The sequence below is a fragment of the Rhincodon typus genome, chromosome 13 (genome assembly GCF_021869965.1).
Source record: "Rhincodon typus isolate 14 chromosome 13, sRhiTyp1.1, whole genome shotgun sequence".
In the NCBI taxonomy this organism is placed as follows: Eukaryota; Metazoa; Chordata; class Chondrichthyes; order Orectolobiformes; family Rhincodontidae; genus Rhincodon; species Rhincodon typus.
The window spans coordinates 17925616-17944335 of record NC_063344.1 but is presented as its reverse complement, the minus strand read 5'-3'; the positions used below and the strand labels follow the sequence as shown (position 1 = coordinate 17944335).

The 18720-nt window shown below is 40.3% G+C and overlaps 1 protein-coding gene across 2 annotated transcripts in view; it reads left to right on the top strand.

Annotated features, from left to right (window-relative positions):
* The window catches only part of LOC109936076 (zonadhesin-like), a 45366-nt gene extending 28411 nt beyond the window's left edge, over nt 1–16955 (top strand). Inside the window, exons 13-15 of one of the 2 annotated variants that reach the window (XM_048604707.1) lie at nt 3167–3311; nt 9969–9991; nt 16626–16866. In XM_048604707.1, the coding sequence (XP_048460664.1) occupies nt 3167–3311; nt 9969–9991; nt 16626–16664 (207 nt within the window). In that variant the 3' untranslated portion in view covers nt 16665–16866. Of the gene's footprint in view, nt 1–3166; nt 3312–9968; nt 9992–16625 lie in introns of both variants that reach the window. The other variant, XM_048604708.1, reaches the window with a different exon arrangement.
* The last annotated feature ends 1765 nt before the right edge of the window (nt 16956–18720 follow it).

Here is an 18720-nt window from a genome sequence, read left to right as displayed (position 1 = left end):
TTCACTCAGACGCTTCCTTATATATTACAAATAACAGATCCCAGCACTAACCCATGCAGAACACCACTGGTCACAAATCACCAGTCAGAAAAACACTCCTCCATAACTACCCTCTGTCTTTCAAGGCCAAGCTAATTTGTATCCAACTTACCAACTCAAGATGGATCCCAGTGGACTTAATCTTCTGGTCCAACCTATCAGGAGGGACTTTGTCAAATACCTGGACCAGCCTACCATGAGGGATCTTGTCAAATTTTAATGGAAAGAGACTGTAGAACTCTGAGGTACAGAGGGATCTGGTAGATTTCTTGGTAAAGAAATCACAAAAGGTTGTTATGCAACTACAGCAAGTAATTAAGAAGGCAAAGTGGAATTTGTTATTTATTGAAAGGGAAATGGAATATAAAAATAGATGTTTTGCTTCCGTTCTATAATGTATTAGTGAGACCACGTCTGGAGTACTGTCTATAGTATTGGCCTCCATGTTTAAGAAAGGATACAAATGTGTACGAGGCACTTCAAAGGATGTTCACTCTACTGGCATGGGGGTAAGAAGGAAAATTACCTTATGAAGAAAGATTGGACTGACAGAATCTGCATCCATCGGAGTTTAGAAGAATGAAAGATGTTATATTGAAATGTTTAAGATCGCTATATGTAGACTTGACAGGGTGAATGCTGAAAGGATATGGGGGAGACTAGAACTAGGGGACACAGTCAAAGGGCTTTGCCATTTAAGGTGGAGACGAGGAGAATTGTTTTATCAGATTATGAGTCTTTAGAATCTCTTCCCCAGAGAGCAATGGGGACAGGATGATTGCATATTTTAACACAGGGATAGATAACTTCTTTACTGCCAAGGCAGACAAAGGGAATTGGGTATAGTCAGGAACGTAGATTTAGATCACAGTCTGGCCACACATGATATTATTAAATGACAGAGAAGGCTCAAGGAGCCAAGTGGTCTAAATCAGTACCCCTCCTATTTTGCTTAATCATATATCAGTATTTTAAGTATTCCTCGCAATTACTAGTTAGAAATAAAATAGAGTTACAGCCACTTTAAAGGGCAGGCTTATGTTACAACAGTGAAACTGAAGCAGAAAGGTCAAAAATTGTATAGATTGAACAACACGAATTTTATCACTGATTTGATTGCTGTTCCATCTTATTGAAGATTAAAGTGGTTTCATGATTTGAACCAAAGCCTATTTTACCCAGTGGTAAATCAATTTGCCTCTAAAGATCCTGAAGACAAACATATTGAGAAGTATGTGAATAACAGGTGCAGATCACAAGGGGATGCTGTTGTTCCATTGATAGGTTACAAATAGATACAGGGTTGATTGTATCAACTCCTGTAACTGTAAGGGAAAGACTATTATTAACTGTTTTTGAGAAGATCCCTGCAGCATGTGTCAGACCCTTTAAACAGGCAAAGAGTCACACATTGAATATTGGAGTTTACAGCACCTTCCTCCTCCTTCCCTGACAGCATACCTAGAACATAGAACATAGAACATAGAACATTACAGCGCAGTACAGGCCCTTCGGCCCTCGATGTTGCGCCGACCTGTGAAACCAATCTGAAGCCCATCTAACCTAAACTATTCCATTATCATCCATATGTTTATCCAATGACCATTTAAATGCCCTTAAAGTGGGCGAGTCTACTATTTTTGCAGGCAGGGCATTCCACGCCCTTACTACTCTCTGAGTAAAGAACCTACCTCTGACATCTGTCCTATATCTATCACCCCTCAACTTAAAGCTATGTCCCCTCGTGCTAGCCATCACCATCCGAGGAAAAAGGCTCCCACTGTCCACCCTATCTAATCCTCTGATGATCTTGTATGTCTCTATCAAGTCACCTCTTAACCTTCTTCTCTGTAACGAAAACAGCCTCAAACAGAGGTGGTGGGATGCATAAAATAAAGCTTCAATCATTTCCAATGTAACTTTTCATCTCACCAAGGAAGATTGTGTAAGGGACGTTAGAATGGTGAATAACCTGCCAACTTTCACTGCACCATCTACTGACAGACAGAAGAATGTGCGTATCCCTTTGGTGATTCATTTCACCATCTGGCACTGCATCCGAGCTTGTAGCATCTATCTTTCCCTATCCTCTCTCTCCCACGGACTCTAAATTCTGACTTCTTCACCCACTGCTCTCGCTGTTGTATCTCAGCTAAGCCTCTCCAGGATTTCCGGATTTACCAAACTGTAGGATCCAGGTCACTTTGTACTCAGGACTGCTTGTAGTCCCAGTAGCCCCAGGATTGAGCGGCGGCCACTTTTGGGGCTGTAGAGCTGCTAGTCAATCAAATTGTCCAGCAGCTACCTAGAACAGGACTTCCTGTCCCTGTGCAACAGATGCTCAGACAAATTAAGTTATCTGGTTGGCATGTGCCGATGCAACTTTTGGTGAGGAGGAGAAATGGAGTCAAATTCATTCCGCTTGTCCTTTTCTGAAATGAATCAGAGACAACCTGCCTTGTTTCAGATTTAAACAAGCCTGCCAATTAATTGTCAATCATGATTAACTGTTGTATTCTGTATGGTAATGCCTCTATCAGATTCCATTTGCCAACCAGTCAGATGTGATGCAGCAAAACATTGGTTTTCCCCTTGGGTTAGTATTCTTGCAAATTATCCTGATGAGTGCAAGACAAAATCCCTCAACAAAATGTGCTGTTTTACACAGGTTCTGAATGACCAAATGACTAGTTCTTGTGTTCTTGTATTTTTTAGATGCTGATAGATCTACTGTATGTTTAAGGTTTTTCTTTCAACTTGATATTTGAGATCATTATTCATGCCAGTAAATATTTTAAGTGAAAATATTATAAAACACCAAATACAAACATAAGGGAAGGTAAAGTCCCCAAAGTCTCAGAGGACCATAGGGCTACTCCTCTAATTACAGTGAGATGACTGATGGTGAGTTTAACCTGAGGGTCACCAAGCCCTCAGATGATGGGCAAGGTTGACAAGATGATCCTTCGTAGTAACCTCACTCGGTGCAGGAAGTGAACCCACAGTGTTGGTGTCACTCTGCATTACAAACCAGCTGCACAGCAAACTAAGCTAAACATGCACTGTATACTCTTATGTATAGATATGTCTATTTACCTCCAATAACATTCATGTGTCACTGTTTCAGATTGGAGAGACTTGGCTGACCCAACATTGTGCCCAAAAATGTAGCTGTGGAAAAGATGGTGAGATAAACTGTGCAGATGATGGCTGTGGAAGCAATGAGAACTGCAGTCTGAAGAGAAATGGGCAGTATATCTGCAAATCTACTGGTGTGTAACTGAATTTGGTAACTACTGTATTATTTAGAATGTATGACTTTCTTTAAGAAAGTCTTTTAACTTTTCTGACTTTCTTTAAGAAAACTAGGTTATGAAATGTCTCTGATATAATTTCCTTAAAGAAGTGAAAATGTTTGTCAGTAAAACAGGTGTCCCAATTCTACATTGCCATCTTCCATTGGCTAGTTTTTGCAATTAAGAGACATAGACATTATTTTGTACAATCTATAAATTCATAAAGAACTTTATACTCATAATTTTTTGCCTCTGAAGGTATGATCTTTCACTTTTGTTCAACAGCACTGAACACCCTCTTCACCTTGCTCAAGGGCCCTTTGCTATTTACATGAATCTACCTTAAGAGAATTGGGAAGATACTTGCTGTTGAGTGTACAATAGACAAGTGGGATGCTATCTTTGTTTGACCATTTAGTTTGTGTAATGGGCCACTTGATGGTAATCAGAAATGTATTTACATCATCATCCTTTTGCCTGTTCTCGATATTTTTTTCACTTTGTTTCAACTTCTGTAGAAACTGATACAATTTAAAAAGCTATTCAAATTTCCAGTTCCTAGCTGAAAGAATGATACAATAAGATTTCATGTTTTAAAAGCTTTGCTATAGCAAATGTTTAGTCAACATGAATTAAACACTACTTTGTTTCGTATAGTTTAAACTACGGAGAAGAGTATTTCACTTTTATTCTTATCGCCTATCACACTCTCCACAGAATTACGATCTTTTTAGCAACATTAAAACAAAAAACAAGAGTAGCCCATTCAGCCCTTCAGGCCAATCAACACAAAGCTGTTAGACATACTTCTCATGTTGCAGGATCATGAGGCCTTAACCTCACAATGGACCAAAATACCCACAATGGTGTCTTCAAGGAGTCTGTTTAAATGAGGGAGAACAGCCAAAAGTCAGCAGATGCACTCCTGTAAAACTGGTTTTGGGAAGCTGCAGAGGGTGATGTCAGTGCATCATGTGTGTGCAAATGTAAAAAATTTTTAAAAAAGAGCACACAGAGAATCCTTACTTTTGTGTATTTTGAAGTGCTGTTCTCTGAATTTTAACTGTACAGGCACACCATGTGCTCCTATTACCACTTACACCACTGCAGGTTTCATCAGGGGATGCTACCAAAGTAGGAACATACTTTGTCCATTAATCCACACTAATGAAATCCTCAGCAAAATTTTTAAATTTCTCCACTGTGCAGTGAACTGACAATCTGCTGAAAGGATTGGAAATGGGGATGACATAAAACAAGTTACTTATCCACCGCCACCAGTTTATAGCCCAGTGTTGAAAGAAACGACTGACCTCTCAAAGTCTCTTCCTGTACAGGAGTGATTGTGCATCAGATGCTTGTCATGGATTGACCTTCATGAGGAAAGTTTGGGCAAAATTGATTGATTTTTCCATGAATGGAAATTCAAACAATCTCAATTTGTATTTAAATGAAGAGCTGGAGAAATAAAGCCTATTCTATTATCCTTTACAACTGAAAGCTATCCATTTCCACCCTTACAACATTGCTGCCTCCATTACTACTCATGTCCATCTGCTGCTGAAACAGTCAACTGTGTGTATCTCCTTCGATCCGATCTATTCCAATAAGAGATAGTAAGAACTGCTGATACTGGAGTCTGGGATAACACAGTGTGGAGCTGGAGGAACACAGTAGGCTAGGCAGCATCAGAGGAGCAAGGAACGCTGACGTTTCGGGTCAGGACCCTTCTTCAGAAATGGGGAAGGGCTAGGGGGCTCTGAAATAAATAGAGAGGTGGAAGATTGGGCTGGGAAAGGCAGGTGGGATGGTGATAGCAGGTAGGACGTGGTGAGAATTGGTCAGTGAGGTGGGAGGTGCGGATAGGTGGGAGAGAAAACAGACAGGTCAGTGAGGCGGGGATGAGAGGCAGGGCTGGTCATGGGATGAAGCCAGGGGTGGTTAGATTTTGAAGCTAGTAAAGTCCACATTGAGACCATTGGGTTGTAGGATTCCAAGGCGGAATATGAGGTGCTGTTTCTCCAGTTTCCGGGTGGCATCGTTGTGACACTGGAGGAGGCCCAGGATGGACATGTTGTCTAGGGAGTGGGAGGGAGAGTTGAAGTGGTTTGCGACTGGGAGGTGTTGTCGTTTGTCGCGAACCAAGCGTAGGTGCTCCACAAAGCAGTCTCTGAGCCTCCGCTTGGTCTCACTAATGTAGAGGAGGCCACATTGGGAGCAGCGGATACAATATACCACATTAGTGGACGTGCAGGTGAACCTCTGTCTGATGTGGAAGGTTTTTGTTGGTTCCTTTGATGGAGGTGAGGGGCGAGGTTTACGGGCAGATGTAGCACCTCCTGCGGTTTCAGGGAAAGGTGCCGGGGGTGGTGGGGCTAGTGGGGAATGTGGAGTGGACAAGGGAGTCACAGAGAGAGTTGTCCCTCTGGAAGGCAGATAAGGGTGGGGAGGGAAATATATCCTTTGTAGTGGGGTCAGTTTGCAGGTGGCGGAAGTGGCAGAGAATGATGTGTTGAATCCAGAGGTTAATATTGGTCCCTTGTGCTTCAGGTTCGGCCTACATTCCATCCCAGACCAACTCCTGTCACCCTGTTCTAGCTGCTGACTACACAGTTCTCAGTTGCATGGTCATGTTCGTCATCAAAATATGCTCAGCCTTGGTTCAGTTTCAGCATCTTTCAAAATTGCTGTCATGATTCCCTACTCAAAAAGCAACTCTCACCCATCAATCCTGTCCAAATACTGCCTCATTTTTAATCTCTGCTCCAACACACTGCCACCTTCCTGACCCTTCCACTTTTCTGTCATTCTTCTGTTACCAAGATGTCGATCACTCTCAAAACATTCTGAACCATCACCTTGGAAGAGTGAAATTGAAGATTTTATGGCTGAAAGTTAGCATCTGGGCAATTGTTTGCTTAAGTTCCTCGATAGCTATACAACAATAGTCACATCATTATACTCTATTTGTGATGTTTGGTTTCCTTGCTTCCAAGTAACGAGTTAAATTGTTTTAACAAGTTCCTATTTGCTGGTTGTTAAATGACGGGGCTGGTGCTGCCCTCCCAGCTAGACATGGCACTAATAGGAGGTGCCTCATTGAAAATTGCAGGAATATAGGTTGAAAATTACAAGCTGGACAAACATAGTTTTTTATAAGTTACTTCTCTTAGCTGTCACTCCAAACTGAATCATTCCCTGAGAGTTCACTGCAAATCTCATATTGCCCTTTTAAGATCTGTTTTTTATGAACTAAGTGCAGTGTCCATTGTGGCAACTGACATTCTAAACAGCGTCGCATTGCAGGCGTTCCAGTCATTCAAATGCCGACAATCCCATGATCACAGCTGGCTCATTGTGCTTAACCAAATCCTACTGGATTAGGCTGCATTAAGCTATTGGAAATTTGTGCATTATCCAGTAGTGCTTGAATTGAGATTCTCTAGGGTTTTAACTCAACAGGCACTTTTGTGAGCCATGTGTACAATTACAAAAAATATCCCTGTTCCTTTACTCAAAACCTTTCGCAATGAAGGCCAACATACCATTTGCCTTGTTTACTGCCTGCTGCACCTGCACGCTTACCTCCAGAAACTGGTGCACAAGGATGCCCAGGTCCTGCTGCACACTCCCCTCTCCCAATTTATAGCCATTCAGGTAGTAATCTGCCTTCTTGTTTTTGCTTCCAAAGTGAATAACCTCATATTTATTCAAATTATATTGCACCTGCCATTGATTTGCCCACTCACCCAACCTGTGGAGATCCTTCTGAAGGATCTCTGCATTCTCATCACAGTTCACTTTCGCACCCAACTTAGTATCATCTGCAAACTTGGAGATACTACATTTTGTTCCCTCGTCCAAATCGTTAATATATATTGTGAATAGCTGGGGTCCCAGCACTGATCCCTATGGCACCCCACTAGTTACTGCCTGCCAATTTGTAAAGGACTCATTCATTCCTGCTTTTTGTTTCCTGTCTGCCAACCATTTCCCTATCCATCTCAATACACTTCCCCCAATTCCATGTGCTTTAATCTTGTACATTAATCTCTTATGTGGAACTTTGTCAAATGCTTTCTGATAGTCCAAATATACTACATCAACTGGTTCTGCCTTGTCAAGTCTACTGGTTATATCTTCATAGAATTCCAACAGATTTGTCAAGCATGACTTCCCCTTCATAAATCCATGCTGACTCTGTCTGATCCTGCCACTGTTTTCTAAATGCTCTGCTATAAAATCCTTGACAATGGATTTGAGAATTTTCCCCACTACCGATGTCAGGCTCACCAGTCTATAATTCCCAGTTTTGTCTCTACCTTCCTTTTTGAATAGTGAAGTGACATTAGCCATCCTCCAATCTGTAGGGACTGTGCCAAAGTCTTTAAAATCCTGGAAGATGACCACCAATGCATCCAATATTTCTACAGCTTCTTCCTTAACTACTCTGGGGTGTAGATTATCAAGCCTTTGGGATTTATCGGCCTTCAATCCCAACAATTTTCCCAGCACCATTTCTCTACCAGTATTGATCTCCTTCAGCTCTTCCTTTTCACTAAATCTTGCCTTCTCCAACAATTCTGGTGTCTGATTTATGCCCTCTTTTGTGAAGACAGAACCAAATTATGTATTCAGTTCCTCAGCCATTTGTTTGTCCCCTCTTATACAGTCCCCTGTTTCTGTCTGTAGGGAACCTACATTTGTCTTTACCAATCTCTTTCTCTTTAGGTACCTATAGAAACTGTTAGCGTCAGTCTTTATGTTCCCTGCAAGCTTACTTTCATACTCTATTTTCCCCTTCTTAATCAATCCCAAAGTCCTTCTTTGCTGAATTCTAAACTGCTCCCAATCCTCAGATTTGTTATTTTTATTGGCCAATCTGTATGCTTCTTCCTTGGATTGGATACAATCTCTTATTTCCTTAGTAAGCCATAGATTAGCCCTCTAACCCATTTTGCTTTTGCGACAGACAGAAATAAACAGTTGTTGCAGTTCCCCCATGCGTTCCTTGAATGTTTGCCGTTGCCTATCCGCTGTCATCCCTTTAAATAACTTTCCACAATACATCAAGGCCAACTCACGCCTCGTATCCTCTGGTTTCCTTCATGAAGTTTCAGCACCCTAGTCTCCGAATCAACAACCTCACTCTCCATCTTGGTAAAAAATTCTATCATGTTGAGGTTGGTTGGCTCGCCGAGCTGGTTTGTTGTTCCGCAGACATTTCACTACCGTGCTTGGTAACATCCTCAGTGCAGCCTCTGATGAAGCGTCGGTGTGTTTTCCTGCCTGGTTTTTAAACTCTGGGGTCTGTTGCGATGGATTGCCTCACTTCCGGTTTCCTCCGTAGTGGAATGTATATGGGGTCGAGTTCAATGTGTTTATTAATAGCCTGCTTCGTGGAGTGCCATGCTTCCAGGAATTCTCGTGCTTGTCTCTGCCTAGCCTGTCCCAGGATCTTGGTGTTGTCCCAGTCGAAGTCGTGGTTCTCCTTGTCCATGTGGATCGAGATGAGTGAGTATTGGTTGTGTCTTTTTGTAGCCAGTTGGTGTTCATGTACTCTTGTTGTTAGTTTCCTTCCTGTTTGTCCGATGTAGTGTTTCTCACAGTCTCTGCAGGGTATCTTGTAGATGACAGTGGTCCTGTCCATGGCGGGGAGTGGGTCTTTAGTTTGGGTGAGCACTTGTCCTAGGGTTGATGTGGGTTTGTGTGCCACTCTGATGCCCAGCTGTCGTAGAAGTCTTGTGGTGAGTTCTGACGTGTTCCTGATGTAGGGTAGTGTGATGAGTGCATCGGGGCATGTAGAATCTTTCTGATGCTGTTCCTGTAGGCATCTCCTGACCCAGTTCTTTGGATAGTCATTATCCTTGAACACTTGGAAGAGGTATTCCTCCTCCTCTTGGCGTAGTTCCATGTTGCTGCAGTGTGTTGTTGCCCTTTTAAATAGTGTTCGCACGCAGCTTCGTTTGTGTGTGCTGGGATGGTTACTATTGAAGTTCAATACCTGGTCTGTGTGTGTGGCTTTTCGGTGTACTTTCGTTTGCAGTTCCCCATTTGTCTTGCGCTCTACCATGACAGGCTAGGGTCAGGCTAGGCAGAGACAAGTACGAGAATTCCTGGAAGCATGCCACTCCACAAAGCAGGCTATTAATAAACACATTGAACTCGACCCCATATACATTCCACTACGGAGGAAACCCGGAAGTGAGGCAATCCATCGCAACGGACCCCAGAGTTTAAAAACCAGGCAGGAAAACACACCAACGCTTCATCAGAGGCTGCACTGAGGATGTTACCAAGCACGGTAATGAAACGTCTGCGGAACAACAAATCAGCTCGGCGAGCCAATCAACCTCAACACCCACAACCCGAGCTACAGATCTGCTCCAAAACCTTAGAAATTCTACCATGTTATGGTCGCTCTTCCCCAAGGGGTCTCACACAGCTAGATAACCCATGAAGGACCTCATTATGAGGAATAAAAGCCAGAATGGTAAGAGGTTGATGTTTCACAGAACACAGAGACTATTTAACTATTGATATAATATCTTACAGCAGTTACAGCACATAAGATGGGCACTTAGTCTGTTGTATTGGTGGCCATCATTACAGCTCAGCTCATTTTTTTTACAGGTTTGCAGTTAATTCCTCTTCAGGTAATTATCCAATTCTACTTTGAAAGTCATGAATGAACCTGCTTACACGTGAATTAACCTGCTTACAAAATACATGAGTGACTATAGACTTTTTGCATTTCGAGTAACTAGTGTCTGCTTGGCTCAGTTGGTGGTACTTTTTTTAATCAGAAAATTATGATTTAAGCTCCACACCAGGGCTTGAGCCAATTGAGCCAACTGAGTGTCAGTAAAGTGAAGTGCAATCCAAGCATGCTCTGTTTGGTATGACTTGAACCTACCTACATGTGCTTAATCCCTGACAGGGATAGAAATGGAAAGGGAGTGGCTGCCATCGGTAGCTATCCAAAAAATACAATCAGAAGGCCTCTGCATACCATGTCTGTTTTGTTCATCTGTGAGATAAAAAAAACTTCCTTGTGGCTGGACAGTTTGCAGCCAAACTTCTTAGATCCTTCAGTCAGACTGTACTCATCACAAGATAAAATGGCAAGTAGTCTTCAAAAGAATAGACAGGCAGCAGGATAATTCTAGCTTCATTAGTATTGTACATTCATATTATACTACTATGTTTGTATCTGCTGTGTCTTGTGGAAACCCCTGTGAGTACCAATGCAAAGGAGCTGGAGACTTGACATCATGGAGTTCCACCTCTTTTTCTCTTGAAGGAAGAAGGCAACCTGTAGGCTGAAATCTTTACATCCAATGAAGTTTTTGAAATGAAGTCACTGTTAACATGTAACAAAATTCTATACCCAGTTTAAATGCAGGAGTTAAGGTCAACAAACAGCAATATGATAAATAGCCAAATCTGTCTTTGATGATATTTGTGGAGGGTTGGCCAGGATATCAGAGCCAACTCTCCTGATTTTCACAATACTGGTATGGGATCTTTTAAATTTACCTGATAGGACAGATAGACCTTGGTTTAACATCTCATCCAAAGACAGCATCCCCAATAGTGCAGCACTACTGCACAAGCAGCCAACCGGATATTTGTGCTGAAATTCTGGAGTGGGACTTAAAATAACAACCTCTGACTCAGAGACAGTGCTAATGACTGAGTACAGTTCTTTATTGTCAGAAAAGTTGCCTTTAGGATGAAATACTAAATCAAGGTCATACCTGCTTCTTCCAGAGAGCCACGTTCATAAATTATGTGGAACCTTTAAAACGAGAGCAGAGGGTTTTCTGTATGAACCATTCATCATCTATCAACAACACTGTAAACAAATTAACGGCCATTGATCTGATTAGCTTATAGGAAAAAAAGGTGGCTACATTTGTATACATAGCAGGGAAGTAGAATAATTATTCTTACGTCCTATGTCCTTGGATAATTCAAAGTTCTTCCTTTTCTCTTAGATAGCATGTTGTCTAGTATAACATTGTGTGTAATCTTTTTGAACAATGGAAACATTATATTTTTAAGAAGCCACTAAACATCCTGAATCCCACTGCAACTAATTGTTTCCTCAAAGTTATTTGGCAACAATGCATTGTTAGTAAAAGTCCAGTGCCAAATGACTAGCATATAAGATAAATAGACTTGTACAACCTGTTTGCACCTTCATTCTTACTTGAATACTGTGAATAACTGGACAGGTATGCAGTCTATGGTCATAATAATATACTCAGAGCTTTGTGATTTGAGATATGGTCTATGTGGATGACTGGGTCACAGTGGATTGGAACACTTTATCTAATCTGGAACCTAGTTTGAATCTAACCCAGTTTAATGGGATGGAAGTTTGTTGGTTTTCCACTAAACTGTATGGTGCATGGCAGTGTAGCAATCCAGAATATAATGTGCAGTTCAACAACTGGGCTATGCATGTTGGCAAAATGTTAAAAGGAACATCTTTCATAGTGAAAGGCAATGTCTAAATAGTGTAAATTTACAGATGAAATGGTCGATAATTTCCTGAATGATTGTGATAAATAGCAACCCGATCAAGCAGGCACAACTTCGGTACATCAGCATTTTGAGAGATGCTGGCACAAAATGACCACAACACATTTGCTAATGAGATTGAATTTCTTTTATTGTGAGTATAGTTTCTTATTGCTGTTTGCACCTCAAAACGTATCAATAATTTCATGTGATCAAGAATGCAATTCAAAAAAAAATTATACAAGTGAAAGGAAACACCGATAGAGATTTGATAGAAATATTTAAGATCATGAACAATACAGAGTAGAAAGAAAGGAACTGTTCCTTGGCCAGAGGTGTCAAGAACCTGAGGATGATGATTTAAGGTGATTAGTTTTCATTTTGCTAAAGATGAGATGAGAGAAAGCTTATTTTGTGCAACAAGTGTTTGGGTTTAAGAATCTACTGTGTGAGAGTGTGAAGGGGCTGATTCAATCATGTCTTTCAAAAGGGAATTGAATAATTATTTGAAGTTAAAAAAATTGCAGGGCTGTGGGGAAACAGAGTTTGGGTGAGCTGCAGATGCAGAGAGTCATGGGAATTGAATAATTATTTGAAGTTAAAAAATTGCAGGGCTGTGGGGAATGAGAGATTGGGTGAGCTGCAGTTGCAGAGAGCCAGCAAAAACACAAAGACCTCCTCTTGTGCTGCAGCCAAACTATCAATTCTACTTTAATTTCAAGTTGTCAAAACTTACGCGAGTATCACTAACAATATTGACCTTGTAATGTTTTCATGTATGCTCATTATTTTTATTACAGTGTCTCTTTTCTCTTAAATAGTTAATGCAATGAGAATCTCCATTATCACCATCACAGTTTCAATAGCGATAATTATTATTGTTAACAGTAGTTGCACTAATCTTTTGGACATGCTGCTTCAGATAGGTATTTCAGGGACACAATCACAAAGATTATCATTACTACTTTCATTATACGCTTCTGTCCTCACTCATATTGAGCTACTGCTAATCTCTAATATCTTCCCAATTAGCTATTCCTCACGAGAGACCCTGAATTGAGAGTTTGCATGCCCCTCACTGACAGTAATCAAGAGCAGGAACTTTGGTAAAAGTTCTCGTCCTTAACTCAAGAACCATGTCCACTATGATTAAATTCTATCCATGAAGGCTGAGGCTAATTGTAGAAACTCTTCCGCTGGCCCGTTGCGGTCAATATGAAAATGTAGGTGTTCCTAATGGAAGTGTAGAAAGTTTCTATCATAGAAAAAGACCATTCAGCCCATCATATCTGCACTGGCTGACTAAATGCTGCCTATTCTAATTCCATTTACCAGTACGTGTTGTGTAGCCTTGCAGATCCAGGTTCCTTTTAAATGAGTGTCAGTATCCTCCCGTTCATTGTGTTTTCCCTTTTTTTGCCTCCCCAAATGCATGGCCTCAAACTTCTCCAGATTGAATTCAATTTACCACTTTTCCACCCACTCAACCAAGCCATTGATATCTTCCTGTAATTAACAACCATTTTTTTCACCATTAACTACCCAGACAATTTTTCTGTCATCTGCAAATTTCCCAATCATGCTTGCCATATTTAATTATGATATTTTTTGTTATATTATTAATTGTAAATTATATTATTGTATCACAATTATTATATATTATATCACAAAATGCAAGGGACCTAATTAGGCAGTATCTTCCAAATCTACAACCACTTCCATCTAGAAGGACAAGGGTAGCAGATACACGGGAACACCACCATCTGCAAGTTCCCCTCCAAGCCACTCACCATGCTGACTTGGAACTATAGTGCCATTTTTTCAGTGTCACTGGACCAAAATCCAGAAACTCTCTCCATAACAGCATTCTGGGTCTGCCTACAACACAGATTGCAGTGGTTCAAGAATGCAGCTCATCACCACCTTCTCAAGTGCAACTAAGAATGGGCCATAAATGTTGGTCAAGCCAACAGTGTCCACATCCCATGAATGAATAAATAAAAAGGATTCACAACGGAACCCAGTAGAACACTAACATAAACCGACATCCATTAACTATTACCTTTTGTTTCCTGTCACTTTGGATCCAACTTGTCACATTCCCCTGTATCCATAGGCTTTAGTTTTTGTCTGTCACTAACAGTCTGTCACATGGGACCTCGTCAAATGCTTTATGAAAATCCATGTAAATCATTTTTCTTGTTAATTCCTAAAAGTGTAATTCAGTTGGTAAAATATTGACTTTCTCTTAACAACACCATGTTTACTATTCCTGACTAATATGTGCCTCTCCTCGCAGCAGTTAATCTTATTTCTCAACATTGATTCCAATAATTTTCCAACCACTGAGGTCAAACTGACAGGTCTGCCCTTATTGGGTCTGTCACTCAACACCCTTTTTGAATAGTGGTACAACATTTGCCAAACCCCAATAATTTTGAACTATGGCCGTATCTAATGAGAATTGAAAGAAATATCCTTAGAGTATCTGCTATTTCTTACTGGCTTGCTTACACAGCCTAGGATACTGTTAATCAAAAATGTGGAACTGGAAAAGCACAACAGGTCAGACAGCATCTGAGGAGCAGGAAAGTCAACGTTTCGGGTGAGAACCCTTCTTCCAGCATCTGCAGTCCTTTCTGTCTGTGGGATATTATTCGTCCAGCTCATATTCAAGATAGTTGGCCACTCCAGTACTTCATTTCTCATTATGCTTTTTTTTGATATTTCACACTCCTTTTTAACTAGAATTTCTGTATCATCCACGTCTGATGTGTATGGCTTAGCATTTATTGACATCTAAATGTACCATAGGAGGAGCAAAAATAGAATTTGCTAGAAAAACTCAGCAGGTCAGGCAGCATCTGTGGAGAACAAACAGAGTTACTTGAGTTCTGAAGAAGGGTCACTGAACTCAAAGTGTTAAGTTTGTTTTCTCTCCACAGTTGCTGCCAGACCTGCTGAATTTCTCCAGCAGTTTTTGTTTCAGATTTCTGGCATCTGCAGTTCTTTGTTTTATTTCATCACAGGAGGAGCCCTTAGCCGCCAGGGCCATATATTGATGAGCAATATTGCTTACCATCATTACCCCATTAGGTTATGTTGTAAAAAGCAGCAACGCACACCCTCTTCCTGATGTTCATGAAGATGGTTTAAAGTTAGCACATCGATTGATTTTCTTGCAGGCCGGGGGGTGGTCTGGCATTAACATAAGTCAAAAACAGTTGGGGAGGAGATGGGATTGAGGGCCATGGTTTTGCATCTACTAATTTGCTCTAAAATCCCTGACAAGAGTTGATTCTTAATATGTATTACAAGCTGTGAATGTGAATATCTCCCTGTGCTCTCTGTATAATCAACTAGTAAACCCTTCTATGAAAGGAGAGTTTCACAATTTAATTAACCACGCTGCATAGAGGAAATCTTCCAACTTCAATTGAAAACCAGAACTGTGATCACAAGAGTTAATTGTCTGCTTCCTGCAGAGGGAAATTAAATTATTTAAGTAAATTGCTTAGAGCTTTCAACGAGACACATCCCCACACAGATCAACAGATGCTGGGTTTTAGCCTTCAGTTTATAACATTGACTATTATTATTATTGTTCAAGGGGCTCTGTGTAAATATAGGTCTGAAAGCAGTGGTGGCATTTTCAAGCTTCTTCTGTCAGTGTGCATGATACCGCAGGCCATTTCATGCTGCCTGAAAGATCAAAATAAATATTTCTCTTTCAGTTGCTGAATGACTAGTTTTGCAGTTTTAGGGGCTTTTTGTTTTCGCTTTTTAGCACAGGTTTTTAAAAATGGTTTACTTCATTTTGATTTGATATTTCTAGTTTTCAAGACCTACTCCACCACAAAGTTAAAACCAAGCAACACATTTTACCATCTGTAATAAACTGTGAATTATCAGCTTTTACAGTTCACTTGTTTAACCCAAATCCCCTGTTCAGGCAGAGTTTCAGTATACTTTCAACATAGGAGGTGAGGAGATTGCTTTACAACATACAACAAAATCATTATATAGTATTACATCACTGTACAGAATGGGCTTCCTGTCTTTGTTCACACCCCTCAGAGGAAATCCCTCCCTGCAGTGAGGGTAATTCTAACCAGTGAGTTTTTGTTGTACAAGCTGTTGACTTTCCATCAGGCTTATATTTTCACTGTCATATACTAGTAAACAGAAATCAAGAATAGGAATAATTGTATTTGACGGGTGATTCAGTTCTAAAAAAGTTCAATGAAGATCACTGAAATAGAAAGAGGGAATTAACTAAGTTTCTGGAAGGACCAGGAAATGAAGGTCATGATGGACGAAGAGCTAGATTGATTTATTGCAAAATCCTTTTGTACTACAGACTACAGCAGGATTAAGGTCCTGCATAGCATTATCTACATACCCATTCCTTGGTGTTTGTGTCATTTTTCAGGGTGTTTGCAGCTTGCCTGCTGCCATTACAACAGGACAGCCTCCTGTCAATCCTTTCCTAGTTTTGGGCAGAAGGTTCAGCACACTGATTTCCTTGGTATTCACTGCAATCATGCTGGGTCTTCTAGATCAACAGTCAAATGAGATTAAGTGGTCAGCCTTATGTTCTGCTGGCTGTCAGATACCCAAGCTATCAGATCTGATGTAGGGAAATAAGATATAACAGCAGCTAAAAAAGGATGGGCTTATAGTACTAATGGCTTTTTCCTGTTCCTAAAGTTTTACGTTCTTAATGGACCCAGCATGTTAATGATTTCTTTCATTCCTTAGGAAATACAGTTCTATAACCTGTCAGGACAAAGGAGTTGATGAGATCTGTTCAGCAAGAAACCATACTTTTCATGATTGATATGATGGTGAATGATCTGTCTTCATTAGTGAAAAGACCTGCTCAAACCCATGTTTTAATTTTCTACAGTTGTTGAATGTTTTTTCTAGTTAAATGTTATTATAGTAATTGTTTATGACCTTACAGAATGTCAAACTCATCAGTGTTTATAACTGAAAGCTTTGCCCATTGTTCTCTTGTCTTCATTAAAAAATACTAATGTACAATTTCTACTGAATTTCAGAAACAAATTAAAATATGATTGTTTCCAATCTGTTTCTTAAGGTGCATTTCATCCTTCCTGTATCTTCACTGTCTCAGCACACCATCTTATTTTCTAATTCTCTTGTGCAGGATTTCAAAAATAAATAATTCTTTCTGAAGAAATTTGCAATCTGCAGCCTATCTGAGAGGATGCCAAAAAAGGAAAATTCTCCTATGTGCTAAAATAATATAAAGAACTGCAGATGCTGAAGATCTGAAACAAAATCAGCCATTGCTGGAGAAACCTAACAGGACTGGCAGCATCTGTGGGGGGGAAAGCAGAGTTAATGTTTCAAATTCAGGGATCCTTCTTCAGAATTCCTATCTGTGCAACAGTTTTCACAACCTCGGCACATACCAAAGTACTTTACAGCTTTACTTTTGATATGAAGGCACTGTTGGAATGTAGAGAAACATGTCAACCAAATTGCCTGCAGCAAACTCACACAAAGTCATAGTGACCAGGTCTCTGCTTTGAACTGATGTTGATTAAAGAATATTGACCAGGACATTGGCAGAAGCTGTCATGCTTTTCTTCAGTTAGTGACGTATGATCTTGTATGTCCACTTGAGAAAGTTGAGATTTCAGTTTAACATCTCTTCCAAAAGTGGTGCCTGCCATCCATCTGCAAGCCCTCAGTATTGCAATGAAGTATCAGCTTGAATTATGTACTTGCATCACTAGAGGGATGTTTGAACCCACAACTTTGTACCTTAGGCATAAAAGGAGTACCATTGGGCCAAGTGGCTACCAGATTCCAACCTCTTAATGTGTGTAAAAGTTTTCCTTATGTTATCATTGCTTCATTTGCCAATTATCTTAAATTTGTATCCTTTGGTTCTTCATCCTTTGTTCCCGACCTGCCCTGTCCAAACCTTCGTAACTTGGAAAACCTCTATCAAAACTGTCAACCTTCTGCAAAGAAAAACAGTCCCAACTTCTCCAACATTTTTAATTAACTGAAGTTCCTTATATCTGGAACTATTCTTGTGAATTATTTCAGCACCCACTCTAATGGCTTCACATCATCACTGAAAGGTAGTGCCCCAAAGTGGACGCAATGCAACAGTTGAGATCAATCAGTGTTTTAACCAGTTGTAATATAATTTCCTTGCTTTTGTACTCAGTGCCTTTGTGTTACACCCATGATGCCAAATGTTTTATTAATTAGAGAAGGCAGTGTAGAGACCTACACTAATACTCTGGAGAAAGAAAAACAGAAAATGCTGGAGAAACTCAGCAGGTCTGGAGGTATTTGTGAAGACAGGAAGAGTTTCATGTTTTAAGTCCAAATCACTCTTCTTCAGAGTTCAGAACAATATAAACAGTCATATTGGACTCGAAATACTAACTGAGTTTCTGTGCTTTCTGTTTTTATATTGGGTTTCTAGCATCAGCGGTATTTTGCCTTTATTCATGTGCTTTGAAGATGAGTTCAAATCCCACCAGGAGAGATGGTGAAATTGAATTCAATTAATAAAAGTGGATTTAAAAAAATGTTAGTCTAATGTTAATCAGGAAACTATTGGCAATTGTAAAAACCTGCCTGTTTCACTACAGTCTTTTAGAGACGGAAAATTTGCCATCCTTAACTGGCCTGATCTACACGAAGCGACAGATCCACAGTAACATGGTTGGCTCTTAACTGTCCTCATAACTGGTTGCTTTGCTGTAACAATGAGTCTGGTCTAGATAAATTAAAATCAAGTATTCATTCTTATCTTATTGATGTTTTCCCTGTGTTATGACTGAGGCTGTAGGAGTACATAATC